The sequence below is a fragment of the Trichosurus vulpecula genome, chromosome 1, assembly GCF_011100635.1.
Source record: "Trichosurus vulpecula isolate mTriVul1 chromosome 1, mTriVul1.pri, whole genome shotgun sequence".
NCBI lineage: Eukaryota > Metazoa > Chordata > Mammalia > Diprotodontia > Phalangeridae > Trichosurus > Trichosurus vulpecula.
This window is the reverse complement of record NC_050573.1, coordinates 404273836-404293648: the sequence shown is the minus strand read 5'-3', so window position 1 is coordinate 404293648 and position 19813 is coordinate 404273836. Positions and strand designations below refer to the sequence as shown.

The following is a 19813-nucleotide window of genomic DNA, read 5'->3' as shown; positions in this document are numbered from 1 at the left end:
ACAAGTACCAAAGTTGTACTTTGTACTGTTGTACTTGAATAATAGAATAGAACATTTGGTTTGTTTGTTTTTTCTTTAGATATGGAGTGTTTTCCACTTAGAAACTTTTCCTAAGATTGTAGTACATTACCACCAGGTGGCAGTAGGCAACCTGTATATTGAAATACGTATTACAACCATAAATTTTCTGTACCTAACACTTTCACAAATGCAGCAAATGTAAACAGCAGAGTAGATCTTTCTTATGTAGAACAAGCTTTTAAATTAAAAAAACATAGAATTTAGTACTATTTACTAACTTAATTTTTAGGAATTTAATTCAGAAAATTTTATTTCAACTTGCCCGCCGCGCCACCCCCCCCCCCCCCCCCCCCCCGTGTAATTTTGCTTCACTATTGACAGTTTTAAAGCTTTCTCTAGTGAGAGATGGTCCTTTTATATGCTTAATTTCTGTTAATGACAGGAAGGCTTTCTTTATGCCAGGCAGACGAAATAAAAGGGAAAAGGACATTATTTTTCTTACCTTAAATATATAAAACTCCATGAATTGGAGTCTCTTCGTTCAGAGAAATTTTTTTTGCATTTTTGCATCTAAAGTTTTACTTTTTTTTTTCTTGGAGAAAATTGCCTTTTCTTAGCTGTTTCCATTTTAAACTAGAGCTAGGTGTAACTGTTTAATGTATATGCATTGATTTTCTTATCAGCTCATATTGAACAATTTCAGCACGCTACAGCTTTAGATTCAGTACCTTATAAAAAAAAAGGTTAGTATCCCTTATGTAAAACAACATTTGAATAGATTTGAAAGATATTTTAAGAGATTTAAAATGATTTTATGACATAGGGAAAACATTGTATTCCAATACATTTGTATGCCTCACTCCAGAAAAGCGTCTTCCCTCAAGGTTGCTGGTCATGTGCAACAATCTTTATGCTTCTCTCAAGGAATATGCAGTCTATCTTCTGGAGGAATCTTTGCTGTTCATCTTCCCCTATTATAGTTGTAGTAGTGGAAGGTGATATAATAAAGCACAGGATATGATCCCTTCATTAAAAAACAGCATCTAAGTTCAGTTTTACTTCAGTGTCAAAAACATTTTTAATTAATAATTCTGTTATTGTTAAAACATAGTCATTGAAGGTATTGTAGATGATTTTTTTTTGTGAATTTCTGTAATTAGTTTTGAAAGTATATTTCCAAATCCACTAGTTTCCTATTGAGTTCGCAAGTTTAAGGATAAAAAAATCATGTGTCAGCTGTTTGAGTGGCATATGGGGGTCTAGAGATGCATAGACTTTTTGCATTTCATTTCTCGATTTTGTTTATTTTCTTAAGCATTATAAAAGATTCAAATATTGCTTATTATCAATATCTATGTAGTACTAAAATAGTTTTTAAAAACCTAACATTTTTATTCCTGTGAAGGGGGAGGGAAATGGAGAAGCATTTCAGAAGCACTTCAGTTGGTGTAGACAACTCCTTACCCTCTTTTCATGTTTAGGTTTATGAGATAGCAAATTTACACTAACCTGTAGTTTATTGAGTGTTAATAATAATAAAAGTGTATAAAAGCAGAATTTTTTTTAACATGGTACCATACAAGAAAAATTGAATATAGTTATGACCCTGAGGTATTATAAGATTCTTACTTGTCCTCTGAATTGCTTAAGATTAAAATTCAACTGAATTTATTTAATGTTTCTTGTGCTTTGTTATGTTCTTATTTTTTGAAACTAGTAATATAATTTCCAGTTAACCAGTGCCTTTCACATTTCACAAAAGTTCTGGAAAAATTGTAGTTATTTAACTCACTCATTACTGTTAATCCTGTGTAGCTACACTGTGGTCCTCCAGATAAAAATATTGCTACCATTTTTGTTCTTTTGTGGGAAGAAAAATGTCCCCAAAGAGGAGACTAGGTGTAAAGAAGAGGAAAAGGTAGGAGAAAAAATTTTAAACCGCTGTACTCCGCTGAGTGTACTTCACTCCTTCGTTTCTAGAATCTAGCCACTAAGTTTTGCTGACAGATGTTGCCACTCCAATATAAAACATAATCACTCTTGATCTCTAATTTCATTTATTCATCATGAAGTTTAAGAATTCTGTGTTACTGACTGGATTATGATTCATTCACACATTCATAAAAGATTAGGTAGTGTCTAATAAAAAATATGGGATAAATTGGCATTGCGAAACATCTAAACTTAAAAAGTTAGAGAATAATTATAACATAATTTCTAAAAGTTTCCCCATGATGAAAATTTGATACCATTTCAGGAACTCTTTTCTGATGCTGAGCAATATGTGTTGTCATAACTGTCAGCTCAACTAAATTTTATTTGTCAAGAAAGACTTTTCTTTTTCACCAAGTGGGCTTTATCTGGAAAGATAAATTCTGAAAATTCAAAGAAAATTCAAGAAAAATTCTGCAAACCATAAAATTAGATTGTGGTTCTGATTTCTTCAGCCATTTAAATGCACCTTATCTGTTTATCTGCTTAGAATAAACTATACTATACTTCATAAGATTACATTTGATTCTTCACTGTCATGAAGGACCAGAGCCTTTCTACTCTGAACTCAGTGCCCCATCTCCTTTTATTTTGCCCCTAAATTATAGGTCTTCAGATCTTTCACAAATGAGAGCAAACTTGTGATCCCTCATAGCTTTACTAATGACATAAATACATTAAAACATTTTCTTATTTTGTTATAGGTTGTAGTTGTGCCTGTTGTTGGATTATCCAGTATTGAAACTATTTATGAACTCATAAGGAAATAAGTCAGTTACTCAGGTTATAGCATTATGACACAGTATTGAGTATATTTAATAAATATTCATTGAATGAATGAATTTCCCATTCTAAGTCTATCGCATTAAGGCACTAGTAGCAATTCGAGAAACTTCTGTGCTTACATAAGATAATCATTGTTAAAAGAATGTAAGTTCTTTCAGGGCAGAGATGTTTTGTATTTTGTCTTTTTATTCTTAGTGCCTCACACGTAGTAGGTACTTTAAAAATTCTTATTTAATTGAACTCTGCGAAATTTAGGTTAAATTAAAACTCAAATTTTTTTGGAGTAATGGGAGTTTTTAGTTATGGGAACATAAGGGTTCATTTGTAAGGTCAATAATTTCTCAAAATTTTATGAAGGAAAAATGTTAGTTACACTAAAATGTGTTGGTTCTCTATACTATTAAAACTAGAAACAAGTTAGAATCTAAAAGTTTTGGTGTATTTAAATTTAAGCCAAATGAATTTTACTATATTTTATTTATTTATCCTGAATGTAGATAAAACTTATTTTTAATTTGTGTGTTCGTGTCTGTCTGGGTGTGTGTTTTTGCATAGAGAGTTGAAAGAGCAATAGAAGTGTAGTTAGAAGACCTGGTTCAAAGACCTTTCTTACAGATAGCTCAGTGTCTCTTACAAAGTGATATAAATTCCCCTAGCCTCAACTTAATCATCTTTGAAAAGGGGTGTAATATTTATACTATCTGTCCTACTGGGTTGTTTCAAGAAAAGTATAGTATAAAGATTAAAATGCTGTATGAATGTGACCTGCTATTTAAGGGATTTTTTTTCTTGACAGCTTCTTTGTAATATTGGCCACAGTGAAGAAAAGCTAGGTTTTAATTATGAGCATATCATAATATGGTAAGTACCTTGTCATCTTTCCTGAATTATAACTAGATATTTCAAAATCTATGCATTTTTAAAGTACTGATAGTGTGGTAATACTTAACATATCTTGAGATACTTAATTCATTAAAAATAGTTGTAAAAATTAAATAATTTTATTTTATACATTATGATAATATATAACATTCAGTGATATTTTATGTTTACATATAAAAGTCAAGCATTTAGTCTAATATTTGAAACAAGTTTGTGGTTTTGAAATTTGAAAATTTCTTTTCTTGATTATTAGAAATGAAAGTTAATTCAAAGTATTAATTAGGGTATTTTATGTATTCTAAACATAGACAACAATGCTTTTTTTTGTTTTCATCAGTTTACGATTAGCTTTATTGAATGAAGCAAAAGAAGTACGAGCAGCAGGATTACGAGCCCTTCGGTATCTCATCCGAGACTCAAGTATTCTGCAGAAGGTGCTAAAGTTGAAAGTGGATTATTTAATAGCCAGGTAATTTTTCTACGGTTGCCTCTTTTGCTTATATTCTCTTTAACAGTAGAAATTGTACATAAAGAAACTTTGAAAATTTGGTATATATTTTTAGAGGAACTATAATCTATGAATTGCTCATTTGGAATAATAGAAAGCTATAAGTACATGTTCACCCACAACAAATATACTTATAGATTGTCATGTAAGAACGTTAATGTATATAGTTTTCTTTTAGAATATTTAAATTTACTTTACAAGTCTTAGCCGTTTTTTTTCTCAAAAGCTTTACGATGTGTAAAAATAGTTAAGGTGAAATTGGGTTGAGCAGATAATTTTTTTGAGTAAGATTTTTCAAATTATATCAAGGTAGTTATAGTAAATTAAAACTCTGCTGTTTGCATCACATAGGACATTTGTAATGGCCAGAATTTATACACTCCTTTTAAACTTGGTCTGCATTAATATTCAAAAGCAAACTACTTAAGGGAAATGAAGTGATTTTTTTTTGTTCTTCAGAATATTTGAGAGAGAGCATTCAATGATCATGAAATTGGGCCAGATTAGGAAAGTTTTTGTTAACACATACCTGATTTCACTCTACAGCTGTTTTTGTTGACATGTATGTGATTCAGTGGTTCTGTGAATTACATGCAGTGATGTTTGTCTCTTTCTGATTTTTTTCAGAAGAAAATAGATATTTCAATATAAGTATTTTTCACTAGAGGTGTAAATATTAACCATTTAAACATTTTGAAAATATTCCTTGGATATGTAAAAGCTCAGTAACAAAAAAAATACCTTTTCTTTTTAGTAAATACCATATTGACATTGTGTTTTATAATGATTGGCTATCTCATTGTAAAACTAGCTTGCACATGAAAAGAAAATGCTATCTAATCAGAATTTTACTTATTAATTAATATCTTGCATAGGTGCATTGACATACAACAGAGCAACGAGGTAGAGAGGACGCAAGCACTTCGATTAGTCAGAAAGGTATGCCAACTGTATTGTTGCATTTTGTTTCCATCATAAAATATTTATTGAGCATTTACTTTGTTCCAGGCACTGTGGTAAGCTTTGGGGATACATAGAAGGGCAAAAACAGTCCGTACCCTCAAGGTGCACACATTCTTTTGAGGTAGACAAATATGAAAATGTCTCATATCTCACATTTCTTATATAAGATATAGAGAGAGTAGAGGGGAGATAATTATTCCTATACATTTTTGATGAAGATAGGAAGGCTTTTTATAATCACTGCTTCCTTATTTAAATGCTTATTAATTCTATAGTGCATTTTTAATGATAAATACATGTTTTATATAATTTCTGTTACCAAAACATCAGTGAAATCATAAGTCTCAATCAGAAATTTATCTTTTAATCTAAATTCATATCATGCCCTCTTCTTTTTTTTGATATATAATTTTTAAAAATAATGTTTTATTTTTTCCCTAGTCATGTGTAAAAACAATTTTTATCATTTGGGGTGTGTGTGTGTGTGTGTGTGTGTTTCATTTTGAGTTCCAAATTCTATCCATCTCTCTCTTTCCTCCCCCCTCCCCAACATGGTAGGCAGTCTGATACATACTATATGTGTTCAGTCATGTAAAACATTTCCACATTAGTCATGTTGTGGAAGAAAACTCAAACAGAAAAAGAAAACAAAAGAAAGTGAAAAATAGTATGCTTCAGTCTGTATTAATGCTCTACCAATTCTTGTTTGGAGGCAGATAGCATTTTTCATCATGAGTCTTTCGGGAATGCCTTAGATCATTGTCTTGCTGAGAATAGCTAACTCATTCACAGTTGTTCATTATAAAATATTTCTGTTAGTGTGTACGGTATTCTCCTCGTTCTTCTCACTTCACTCTGTATCAATTCATATAAGTCTTTCCAGGTTTTTCTGAAATCATCCTGCTTGTCATTTCTTATAGCAGAATAACATTCCATTACAATTATATACCACAGCTTGTTCAGCTATACCCCATTGAAGGTTATCCCCTGTTTTGATTTCTTTGCAGCTACAAAAAACCGCTATAAATATTTTTGTACAAATAGGTTCTTTTCCTCTTTTTTGATCTCTTTGGGATACAGCTCTTGAAGAGGTATTCTTAAGTCAAAGGTTATGCACATTTTTATAGCCCTTTGGGCATAGTTCCAAATTGTTCTCCAGAATGATTGGGTCAGTTCACAACTCCACCAAGGTGCATTAGTGTTGGTGCATTTTAGTTCTAACTCTTTTGTTTTCTCTGGTACTAGAATTTGACAGGAGGAGTTTTCACACTGGCACTTTCCTACATTGATGGGATCATAGTTCTGTACCACTTTTCCCCTCTACTTCTTTCCATACTGACCAAATAATTCTATTTTTATGATAGCATAAAAATTGTATCTGTCATGCTGGAGAAGTGAATTAGAGCCAAGAGGTAATAGGGAATCATTAAAAATTTTTTAACTAAGGAGAAACATGATCAGATCTGTGCCTAAGGCAGGTTATTTTGGCAGCTCTGTTTAGAATGCATTGAACAGGGGTGAGACTGAAAGTGGAGGGACCGATTACAAGGATATAACAGGACCTGGAGAGAGGTGTGAAACACGTAGCAGTAGAACAACTGACAGGATGTTGTTGTTAAGAGACAAGGAAGAGTTAAGGATGATTGTAAGGTTATAGCCACGGGTAATTAGGAAGATTGTGGTGTCCTTGACACTAAGAGAAAGTTTTTGGGGGGAAGGGGTTGATTTTTGGGGGGGAAATGAGTTCCCTTTTGGACTTGTTAAGTTTGAGGTCCGTTTGTTCACACAAGTAAGAGCAGAGAAAGCAGATGGTAGGGGTAAGTTAAGGTTGAGAATTGTTAGAGCAGGAAGAACAGTTGGACAGGGAGCAAAGATGCAAGGGTAAAGGGCAGGTACATTTGAATTGACCAACAATAGGTTCAGGATTATGGAGAGAGGAAAGTGAGGCCATACCAAGAGTGAAAAATCTAGAGAACAGGTAGTCATGTTTTGCAAGCAGTTGATTACTATAGGCTAGAGTTGACGGCCAAATTTGATGACCAACTATATTGACACAGATGAGATCATTAAGGGAGAAAATGTAGAGAGAAGTGAAAGGGTTCAAAGAGAGCCTTGAAGGAACATCAAAGGAGACTGAGTTTTCAGACAGATATGATAAGAGTACAGTGCCACTGAAGCCTGGGGAGGAGAGTGTATCTGGAAGCAGAGGAAATCAACTGTGTCAAAAGCTGCTGGGGTTGAAGAAAGATGAAGACTGAGAGTCATATGATTTAGCCTTTAAGAGGTCTTAGGTAACTTTTGTAGGAGTGTTTTAGCAGAGTGGCTCTGTGTGGTTAGAAGCCTGAGGAAAGAGAGCACAGTTCTTTCTAGAAGTAGTGCTTAGTCACTCAATAAATATTTATTAAGTGCATACTAAGTGCCAGATACTGTGCTAAGCTCTGGGCAAGAGGCAAAAGAGCCCTTCCTCTCAAGGAGCTTACAATCTAATGAGGGGGGAGAGCAAGGGAAGGTGAACAACATGCCAACAAACATATATATAAAGCAAACTATATGTAGGATAAATAAGAAATAACAGTAAAGGCACCGGGATTAAGAGGAATGGCTTCCTATAGAAGGTCAGATTTTAGCTGGAACTTAAAAGAAACCAAAGAAGTAAATAGTTGGAGCTGAGGAGGGAGAGCATTTAAGTCATGGGGCCAGCCTCCAAAAAAATGCCCAGAGCCAAGAGATGGAGTTTGTTATTCATGCAGCAGCCAAAAGGCCAGTGCCACTGGATCAAAGAGTAGATATTGGGGAATTATCAGAAGTAGGAGGGGGCTAGGTCACGAAGGGCTTTGAATGCCAAGCAGAACATTTTATATTTGTTCCTGGAGGCAATAGGGAGTCACTGTAGTTCACTGAGTAGAGGATGTGATCAGACTTGTGTTTTATTAAAAATCACTTTAATGGCTGAATGAAGAATGGATTGGAGTGGGGAGAGACTTGAGGCAGGCAGACCCACAAGTAGGCTGTTGCAATAATGGCAGTGTCAGAGTTGAGAGGAGTGGTGATGGTAGTGGTATTTGAGAAATGTTTCAAAGCTAAAATTGACAGGTTTGGCTATGGGGAGTGAGAAATGGTGAGGAGTCCAGGATAACTCCTAGATGGTGAGCCTGAGGAACTGGGGGGAGGATTGTGTTGTCCCCTACCGTAAAAAGGAAGGTAGTCATGAAAAAGGGTTTAGGGGGAAAGATAATGAGTTGTGTTTTGGACACATTCAGTTTATAATGTCTACATCTAGTTTGAGATGTCAGGCCCCTGGAAATTCAAGAGTAGAGGTCAGCAGAGATTGGAGCAGGGAAAGTAGATTTGAAAACCGTCAGAATTGAGATGGTATTTAAATCCTTGGAAGCTGATGAGATCACCAAATGAAGTAGTATAGTGGGAGAAGAGAAGGCCCAGAACAAAACTGTGAGAGACACTTATGGTTAGAGGGTATGATCTGGAGAAGGATGCAGCAGAGAGACATAGAAGTGGTCAAATAAGTATGAGGAAAACCAGGAGAGAGTGGTATCCTGAAATCATAGAGAGGAGAGAATGATCGTCAGTGTCAAACACTGCAAAGAGGTTAAGGAGAATGAGCCTTGTGAAAAGGTCTTTGGATTTGGCATCTAAGGGATTAATAACTTTGGAGAGAGCAGTTTCATTGAAATGATTAGGTCAGAAGCCATATGGTAAGGGGGTAAGAAGAGAGTGACACAGGTGAGAAAAGTGGAAGCACCTATTATAGCTCACCTTTTTGAGTTGTTTAGCTACAGAGGACAGAAGAGATATAGAATGATAGTTAGCAAGGATGGGTCAAGGAAGGGTTATTTCAAAATAGGGGAGATGTGGGCATATTCATAAGCAGTAGGAGATGAGCCAGTAGGGAGGGAGAGATTGAAAGTAAGTGAGAATGGGGATGACTGAGTAATCTGTTGAGACAGGATGGAATGGGATCACTTGAACAAGTAGAGGGATTAAGATTAGTCTTGAGAAGGTATAAGGCCATTTCATCATGTGAAATGGGTTGAGAGAGAAAGTGACAGAAGGCACCTGAGTGATAGATGAGGAAGAGAGAAGAAGAGGGAATTCATGGTGAATAGCCTCATTTTTTCCCCTGTAAAATATGAAGCAAAGTTCTCAGCTTGGAAAGTGCAGAGAGTGGGAGCCATAAGAACTTTGAGAAGAGATGAAAAGATTTAGAAAAGCTGTTGTTGAGAGTGGGTTAGTGAGTTGATAAGGAAGGTATAGTAGGGATTGCCAGGCAGCAGTGAGGACCTGTTTGAGGTTATGTAATATAAATTTATAGTGGACCCAGTCAGACTTTCTCCACCTTTGTTCAACTGCATGTATATCGCAGAGAGATGACATATGGTGGAAGTGATCCAAAGCTAAGACTTTCCTAGGTGTAATTGACAATATGTTAAGAGGGCTAGGAATTCAAGGGAGAGGACAATGTAGAGTTGAATTAGTTCACCAAGGAGTCAAGATGGGGAGAAGAGAGGAGAATGGCTAGTGCAGGGGAGATGGTCCGGGAGAGAATTGAGGGGTTAAGAGATCAGAGGTCATGTTGTAGATGAAAGGCAGAGAGAGAGGTGAAAATTCAATCTATTACGGTCCAAAAGAAGATTTCAGAATTCCTGAACATGGAATGGCATATTTGTGGGTGATGGCAAGTTCAAGGAATATGGCTATCTTTGTGTCTAAGGCTGAGATGGGATGGAGGAGGTCATGGTGAGTAGGTTTGGGAACTGAGTGGTTAGTGTATTTGAGAGAGAATCAGTATGTATGTTGGATTCTTCTGGTGTGAAAGCAGGAGTTGGAAAGCAGAGAAAAATTATAAGACAGGTACCAAACTCAGTGAGGAAAGAGAAGGGTCTTGGGGTCTATGGACAGCAGCTACCAGGATTCTGATTGGGTGGTAGATATAAAGCTCAAAGGAAGAGAGGTAGTGAAAGAGAAGAGTCAGTTTGAAAAAATAGTTTGAGAAAAAATGGAAGGGTCTGGCAAAGCTTTTTTTGTAAAGATCATAGGCATGTTAATAGGGAGCAGGGAAGAAACCAGCAGTCAACAGTCAGGTTGCTGATGTGGAATAATACAGTTCAGAGGAGTCGAGGATATTGATGAATTGGGAGGCCATGGTGTTTGAGGGGACATCATATAAAGTCACCAGCATTTGGGTAGTAGGGGAAGAGTAGAAGCCTGAGCCAGGTACTAAACACCTTTTAAAAAGAGAGAGAATGGAAGTTGTTAAATTTTTTTGTAACAGATCTATATGGAGTGGTATAGATAGATGAAATAAACTTCCAAGGAGGAGCAAGAGAGTTCTGAGTAAATGTAGGGCCGTAGATTTAGGACCAAAATGTCCTCTTGTCCAACTCCCTAATTTCACAGAAGAGGAAACTAAGGCCCAAAGAAGTTAATTGATTTACCCAACATTCCACAGTAAGCTGTGAAGCTGAAATTTGAACCAAAGTCCTCTGGCTCCAAATTCAGTTTTTACGTTACTGTGTTTCACTGCTTCCCCTACACCTCAGTTAGTGAGTGTGACCTAGGTGAAGATCCAACTAAGGAGGTTAAGATGTGACAGTGAGGTAGGTAAGAGAACCAGGAAAGAGCTGTCTCAAGAATCTAGAGAGAAAGTGAGTATTAAGGACGAGTATTAAGGACAGGACAATATCAAAACCAGCAGAGAAGTCAAGAAAGGTGAGGATTGAGAAAAGGCCGTTTGATTCGGTTACTTACATGTTGCAGAGAGGTCAAAAAGGATAAGGACTGGAATAAAGTCCTTGGAGTTGGTAATTAATAGATTATTGCTAACCTTGAAAAGAGCAATTGATTGATAAGGTTATAAGCCAGACTTCAAGTTATTGAAGAGTGGGAGATAAGAAAATGTCGATAGTTTAGAAAGAAAGTGTAGATAACTTTCTCTGGGAATTTGTGAAAGGAAAGAGATATAGAAGAGTACCTTTCAGAAATGGTAGAATCAAGTCAGGTTTTTTAAGGATAGAAGAAATGTGGCCATGTTTCTAAGTATTGGAAAATAGAATAAAGAGAATTTGAAATTAGGGAGTGAGAGATTGACTGAAGGCACAAGCTTTTGGAGGAACCAGGAGAATATGCAATTCAGGATACAATTAGAAAATTCATCATTTTCAAGAATAATTGGCACTTCTTCCACTGAGACTGGAGTACATGTAAGAGAGATTAGAGAATGATGTTATTTGGTGATGTGGAATGTAGAGTTGGGGAGAAAAGGGAACTCAAGAGATGGCCTTGGTTTTTTTTTCAGTAAAGTATTTAGCAAGACTCTATGATGTGGAAGAGGAAGGGAATGGGGTAGGAATCTTACAGAGATTAGAATAAAAATAGAGAGTGAAATAGAAAGTCATGAAGGATAAAAGGATTGATGTACAGCAGAAAGAGAAGCACGGAAGTTTTTTGAGCTGCTGCACACTAATATAACCAGGTTACATCAGCTCTGGTTTTATGTTGGTTTTTAGTTGGAGATCTATTTTAAGAAAATATTCTGGCAGTTTGTAGAATAGATTGCATGGGAACAAACTTTATCAGGTATCCAGTTTAAAGACTACTGAAATAGTCCAGAAAAGAGATTTTTAAAAAAAGGCTTGAGTTAAGGTCTTGGCAGTAGAAACATAGTAAGGCATGGTTTTAAAAGGTAGTATGGCGTTAGAATCAATAGACCTCAGGACTTGATTCAATGTGAGTCCAATCAGGGAAGGAGGAGGATGTCAAAGAAAGATTTCGAGCTTGGATAATATTGGGGATGGTTGTCCCATTAACAAAAAATAGAGAAGCCAAGAGGGAATCGGGGTTTGGGTTGGGGGTGACAGGAATTACATATTTATTCCTGTTGTATTTAAAGTGCTGTCTAGGAAGAAATGTCCAGCAGGTAGTAAATGTGGTTAGGAAAAAAAAATTATGCTGTATTCTGCCTGGTAGTTGAATCTGTTGAAAGAGACCAGTTAACAATGCGAGAAGCTTTTAGGAGGTTAAGAGGAGAAAGAGAAGCCAACAAAATTGCCTCATTTGTATAATCTTGAGTAAGTTACTTTACCCATCCCAACTTTGGTTTCTTCATCTATTAAAAAATGAGGGGATTAGATTAAATCTTCTGTAAGGAAACCTTAGCTGTAAGCCCTATGAGCCTGTGTTAAGGGAACATTCTGCTTATATAACAATATTCCTCAGTATATTGTTATAGTTACCCTTAAATGTTTAACCATGGAAAAAGTATCTTACTGTAGCACGTACATGAATAGTATTTATATAAACAAACACTTTATCTAAGCCTAATGTAGTGCTAGGCATATAATAGGTACTCAAGAAATTCTTTTTGATATAAAGAGATGATATTTGAAATAAAGAATCAAGACAGTTATGTTCAGTTATATATGGTTAAAATTCACTGGTTACCATTTTTATCCTTTTTTAAAGTCTGTGTTTGAGACAGATCAGGACATAAGCATATTCTTAACATGTACCTTTGAAGTATTGTACTAGGAATTGAACATGTTATTATTTAAATCTTAAAATATATTAATAATGAAGGAATTAACTCCCTTTTCTGACTCCCTTTTCCTCCATCCTCTTCACAGATGATCACTGTGAATGCTTCCCTGTTTCCCAGCTCTGTTGCCAACTCATTGATAGCGGTTGGAAATGATGGCCTTCAGGAAAGAGATAGAATGGTTCGGGCTTGTATTGCCATTATCTGTGAACTAGGTAAGAATTATCTACAAACAGAATAAAAATGTAATGGTTTTTAAAGTGTTTCATATTTCTCAGTCATTTAAGAAATTAAACTCTTTAGTCATTGCAGTAATATACATAAAAGAATGGTAAGAGCCTGCGATAGATGAAATGGAATAGTCATTCTTCAATAGATCAGTTATTCTTCCTGAAATACGGTACCAGTACATATATCCAGACTCTTTCTAATTTCAGTATTGAATAAATTCTATTGACTTGCAGTCTGATAATGAACAGTCAATTGGCCACCAAGTTTAAAGAATAAACTAATTATGCTTAATATACCCAGAAATTGATAAAGCAGGAAACAGAAGATAATACTCCTTACAAAAGTAAGATTTAAAGAAACAAAAAATTGCTAGTGCTTTGCGTTGCCTTATGAAGAGTGACTATAAAGTAATGAAGATGGCTTATGGTATTACTAGTGGAAGCAAAAAAATAATTATCATGGCAGGGACTTATGTTTGATCTTGAAGTAGTAGCATTTCAAAAATCCATCGGTCTTGAGCTTCCTGGTAGTGAAGGTCAACATAAAAATGAGTGCTTATTATTTGGAGCAAAGTAATTAATAATTACATAATTAATTATGTAAAATTTTGTATGAGGTTAAAACTATAAGGCATTTAATATTTTTTAAAAGCTAACTGGAATAAAATAAGATAAAGATCAAGAGTTACTGACTCACCCAAAATATTCAAAGAAGATATTGAAGATATCAATAATAATGCCTGACTTGGTCATCAGTTAACCCACAGAATTAAATGAAAATCTTTAAAAAGCACAAGAAAAGGCTCATTCATACTGAGGATTAAACTGTGAGAATTATGGGTGAAGATTTAAATTTCATTGAAGAAAGAGATTTACACTTATGTCACGATATAAGGAGAATTTTTGCGAAGATTGTGCCATTCAGTTTGGAAAATAACAAACTCTGCGAGATTTAACAGATTTTATATTTTAAGGAAAGCTAAACAAAATAACTCTTTTCAGAGGAAATTAATAACAGCTGATCAGATATCTTCCTGATATGACACAGAAACAAAGCATCAAAATCTACTGTGGAAACCACCAATTTTCCTGAGACCCAAGACCGTCAACATATTGTAGCCATAAATGACGAGTTTAGTTTTTTGCATTGCTACATATTTTTTCCATTAGTATAACCTTTCCATGTTAGAAGTTGAGTCCTGTGATGCTAAATCACAGAGTCATACATAAAATGAATATATTCATTCTATTCAGTTTCACAAATGGATGACTACATGCTTTTAGGCTTATTTCCAAAATCATTTGCCCCATTTATTTATAGTTATTTCACTGACAAGTAAGCTCCTATAAGTCTCAGCATGACATTTTTTGGGTACCTCCTTTTTTGGTAGCAAATCACTTGTGACTCAGTTGTAATATTTCAATAAAGACGGAAATGATGTACCACCTCTCCTAATCAGTGTAAGGAAAGTTTGGTGATCAACTTATTTGTCATTGAACACTTTTTTTAAAAAGGTAATGTCACCTCAGGCAGAAGACTAAGATATCTAGGTTTTAGTCCTGTTTACTTTTAGTAAACTTAGCTGTATCACCTGGGGCAAATTAGAACTTCTCAGTCTAGATTTCCTCAATAAAAAAGGCAGATGATACCATCCTGCCTTCATCACATACTTCTTGTGAGGATAAAATGAGGTAAGGTATGTGAAGTCCCTTTGAAAGCTGCAAAATAAAATATAAATGGTATTATTTAATATTTACTTATATGCTTTCTCTTCTGAAGTATGCCTCAGGAGGCTGTAAGGGACAGTAGAAAGAGCATTGGTTTAGGAGTCAGATGACTTAAATTCAAACCTTGCTGGGTCTCACTTAACTATAAAAAGAAGGGGTGGGGCAGACTCAGTGGTCCCTTCCAGCCCTAGATCTGTGATCCTATTGTTGTACCAGAAGGGAGCGAGACACACCACAGAGTATAAGTTTTAAGTGGAGAATTTATTAGCCGGTGGCCATTGGGGTACGGTACCACAAATCAATGGCAAGTGTGTTGGGGTGATGGCTTGGCTTATATAGGATATGGGGGTACAGAGTAGGGGGGAAGAGGAACAAAGGTCCTGGCTAATCAAAAGATTCAGTCAGGTTATCATACTAGTGGGATAATCTCATTTACATTCCTTGGTGGAGTCACAGAGTCCCAGGGATATCTCCCAGGAAAATAAAATAATCCTACTTTAATTAAACTTACATATACCATTCACTTAGTTAAGGGGGAAAAGCCAGCACCCTGAACTTCAGAGAGAATACAAGCAGAAATTATATAAACAGAGCAAATAACACATACCAGTCTATCCATAGCAATAAATACATAGTTATTAGAGAGAGGAGCACCAACATGGGGGTTTTTCCAAGTGGAGGAGGGGGGTTGCTTCTATGGCTACCCAGAGTCTCATCACCAACACTTCCAACAAGTGTGTCCCCAAAACAAAATGCCAACCTCATCTTATATGCTTGTCTCAGGGCCCTGGAATACTTGATTACCTAAGTGCTGAGAAGCACTCAAACAAAGAACAGCAAAGTCCCATTTTGTTTGCCATTACATTTGAAAAGCAAGATCCATCAAAGGTACTTGATTACCTCAGTGCTGAGAAGCACTCCAAAACAAAAGATAAAAGGGTCCCACTTTACCTGCCCCATTCAAACAAAGGCAAGACTCATTAAAGGCACTTGATGGCTTTAGCATTCCAAAAGAGAAAACAGTAAAAAAGTCCCACCCTAATTACCATAACAGTGACTAACCCTTGCTGAGGCTTGGTCACTTAACATAAGTTTTTAGAGCTAGAGGCAACTAAATTTTCTCCTTTTTTGAGAAATTTTCCCAAAACTATGCATCCTAAATACCATGCTTGTCTAGCTTGAACTGAAATTTAAAATAGGATGGATATTACTTTTTCCTATTTTTCTCCTGCCTTTATGAACCTCTCAGAATAGGAATTAAGTGGCTGCCCATTATTCTAAAAGCTTTCTACCTTCTGTGCAAGTATAGATGTACATAAGGTATATTTGATTAAGCCTTCTTTCCTTGAAGACTTTTTACTCCTTCTATCCACAAGTGTGTTCATCCTATGGAATTTGACAGGAAAATGAAAGGGTTGTTATAATGTGGCCTAGCACAAACAGAACTACATATTGGAAAGTTCTTGAGACAGGTATTATAAGGCATTGTTCATGTAGAATTTATTCCACAATATCAGTCGTTAAAAGTTTCATATAGAAATGTTGAAACTTTTCAAAAATTCTTTGTAATGTTTAAAGAGTGAATTGTGGCCCAGTGTGGCTGCATCACTATGACTATATTCTGACTTACAGTGAGTTTTCTATGAAAAAAGATTTTGAGCCCCAAATAGTATTAATCCACCCACCTTATTTACCAGACGTGGCTTCAAGTGACTCTTGGCTGTTTTCAAAAATCACATCCACCCTAAAAGGATGAAAATTTGTCACCATTGAAAATATTCAAAAGAATGTGATGAAGGCTCTGAAGGCATTTCCAAAAGAGGAGTTAAAAATGCTTTGAGCAGTGGCCTGCCGCATTGGAATAAATGTATAGCCTTCCAAGGTAATTACTTTGAAGGAGACAAAACTCTTTGATTTGTAACGTCTCTGGTATGTTAAATCATTAGCATTACTTTATAGTCACACCTCATATGTAATGATTTATTAAATTTTAGATCACGTATTGAAGGAAAATAATGCCATTTTTGTCTGAAAGTATATTTTGCTGTCTCACATGAATATTAATCTTATTGTTGAATATTCAAATTATAATTTGAATATTTCATATAATCTTTAAATTTATCTGCAATCCACTTTAGCATCACTGAACAAAAAGGTCTTTGTTTTTAAATCACCCATCTTGTTACATACTCGGTATAAGTATAATTATTACCTTTTTATTATTTATATACCAGAGAAATTTTTCCTAGTATGATTTATTCTTTTACTTACAAGTTTGATTTCTTTTCCTTTAGCACTTCAGAATCCAGAGGTGGTGGCTCTCCGAGGTGGACTAAGTACCATCCTAAAAAATGTGATTGATTGCCAATTAAGCCGAATAAATGAGGCCCTTATTACTACAGTTTTGCACCTTCTAAATCATCCAAAGACTCGGCAATATGTGCGAGCAGATGTAGAATTAGAGGTAGACATTTTTTTCTTTTTTCAGTTTTATACATTTAAGTTCTTAATTTGAAAATTCTCACAGCATAATATCAATTTAACACACTCAGTAAGATTTATTGTACAGTTAAAGCTCATTCATTTTATCTTCACTAATTAGGGATTTATGATTATTCAGCTTGTGTTGATCTCAAGGTTATTATTGGTCCTTCTATGAAGAGAGGACTAACTAATCCTATTTATAAATTGAGGAAGGCAAACTAAGAAGACCTTCATTGTGAAATCCTTTGTTAGCAGCTAAAGCAGTATATTTTTTATTATCCATAATTCATATTTTTATTAATTCAGCTAGGCTTTCTCCCAATTCATCTGAAACAGTGAGGTTAATTGTGTGGAGAACTTACTCAAAATTCTAAGAAGAGATAAGTTCATGGTTATTTGTATGTATACACATTTTTATCATTTACTGTTTCCTAGATTTATTACTTTAAGTTAGGGGCACAATCAAAGGGTGAGTAAGAGCTTAGTTAAGGGTGATTAAAGTGATAAAACAGCAATGTTGATAAATTTTCAAATAGCCATTGGTGATCCCTGGCCTCAATGAAGGGCTTTATATATGAGAATATTCTTGGATTAGTCTGATATTATAGTTATATTAAGTTTGTTAATTTGGTATGGATGCTGGATATCTTTGGGTATTTTGAGCTTTGAGTTTATGAAACTGAAGTTAACTTATCTCATGAATTAATAGGATTATAAGACCATAGATTTAGATCTGGAAAGGACCTTGTAGGTCCTACAGTCCCACTCCTTCATTTTATAAACAGAGAAAGCGAGACCCAGGGAGGTTAGTGACTTGCCCACTGTAGGAAGTAGCAGAGCCAGTATTTGAACCCAATACCCACTTGACTCCCAACCTACTACTCTGCTGGATATACAGCATTCTTCTTAAGAGCAAATTCTACATTCATTGTTTAAAGGAATCTTAAGGGTGTAAACTAGAATCAGTGATGTTTTACTAGTGAATTTTTTCATCTTATTTGGAACAAGATATTAATTCTTAAATTGGGGAGTTAGTAAACTGTTTAGTTATTTGCACACAGTAATGTATTACTAATGCTCTAAAGTTCACAGTAGACCTTTACCTTTGGACATATTTGCTTATGCTTTTTCTTGGGGGGAGGAGGCTTAATGAGACCTTTTAAAAGAAGCAGAGAAGAATGGTCATCGGGAAACAAGTAGTAAATTCACCCCCTCCTGAAGTGGGGAAAACATGGAAATAAAAATGAATAGATAGGGAACTTTCATTTCTCATCACTGCTGAAGCCAGGATCATTTATCCTAAGATGGAGATGATCCTCACCTTTTACAAAAATTCACCTCTTTCCTTACATGTGAACAGTGTGCTAAGTGGAAAAAGTGCTATTGTCTGAATGAGAACACCTGGGTTCAAAATCTGGCTCTGCTGTTTTTATTTACCTATATGACCTTGATTGAGTGACTTAGCTGGGCCTCAGTTTTCTCATCTGCAAAGTGAAATTATTGGACTAGATGACTCTGACTGTCTCTTCTATCTCTAAATCAATAGTCTTGTGATCCTAATAAATCTGTTACTGGCAAATTCAGCCTTTTCTCTAAAACACTGATCTTTTTTTTTTTTTCACAGTATAGAAGCTGTTTTGAATCTTGATAGACACAAACTTGATTGACATATACATTCATTTTATATAGACTTCTCCCTTTGTTCAGCCTGTCTTGAATTTTGCTACCTGTACTTTCTGTTCTCACTTAAATGAAAAAAGTCCTATTTTAAAACATTTTTTAAAAATGAAAGTAAACTTCGCCCCACCCAGGATTACCCTTTGTTTACCAGTGGTTTTTACTTATTTCATTACGCAAGTTAGCTTAAATTCTTAAACAAATTCTCTTGGAATAAAATTAGCAGGAAGTGAAAATAAATTCACTTTACTTATTATAAAGATAATATGGTCGTAACAAGCGCTATTCTTTATTTTTAGAGAATCTTAGCACCATATACAGATTTTCACTACAGACATAATCCAGACACAGCAGAAGGACAGCTCAAGTAAGTGCCAGATGTTCCCTATTAATAGAAGATTCACAGTATGCTACTTACTTCCTTCTTTAATTTTCAAAGTTCATATTGTCAGCAGTCTCCTGAATGCTACTGAAAATCAAATGGGAGGTAATGACTTTGTGTGTATTCTTTGTTTAACTGAAATGTTTGTTTTCAATAAAAATGTAACATGGGCTTATTATTAAGATTTCATTCAAATGTTAGATCTCTAAGAGCATTGAAGCTTCAGGAATTGTAAATCTTACTTTCGTATTTTTTATTGATGAATGTGTGGGGTAGAATGGGAATAATCTTACAATATTTGATTTTTATAACTTATTCTAAAAATGAAAGGATTGAGAGTAAAAGAAAAAGAAACACCAGGGTTGGGAAAGAAATGGAGATTGCTTTAACAGGGTAAATGCTTGTTCCAAATCAGGAAGACTTGGGTTCAAATACTTTCCTTAATCATCAGGTATTTATTATGTACCTACTATGGGACTATAAAGACAAAAGTGAAACAGCTCCTGTCCTTACATTCTATCAAGGGGAGTATGCACATATGTAGGGGATGTACAAAAACAATACAAAGCAGATATGAGGTCACCTTGTGGGAAAGGTGCCAGGGACCA

The 19813-nt window shown here is 35.0% G+C and overlaps 1 protein-coding gene across 1 annotated transcript in view; it reads left to right on the top strand.

Moving 5' to 3' along the window:
* The window catches only part of RICTOR (RPTOR independent companion of MTOR complex 2), a 136982-nt gene that overhangs the window by 56640 nt on the left and 60529 nt on the right, over positions 1 to 19813 (top strand). Inside the window, exons 4-9 of the mRNA XM_036759003.1 lie at positions 3596 to 3660; positions 4019 to 4150; positions 5065 to 5128; positions 12793 to 12919; positions 16957 to 17126; positions 19123 to 19190. Of these exons, the coding sequence (XP_036614898.1) occupies positions 3596 to 3660; positions 4019 to 4150; positions 5065 to 5128; positions 12793 to 12919; positions 16957 to 17126; positions 19123 to 19190 (626 nt within the window). The remainder of the gene's footprint in view (positions 1 to 3595; positions 3661 to 4018; positions 4151 to 5064; positions 5129 to 12792; positions 12920 to 16956; positions 17127 to 19122; positions 19191 to 19813) is intronic.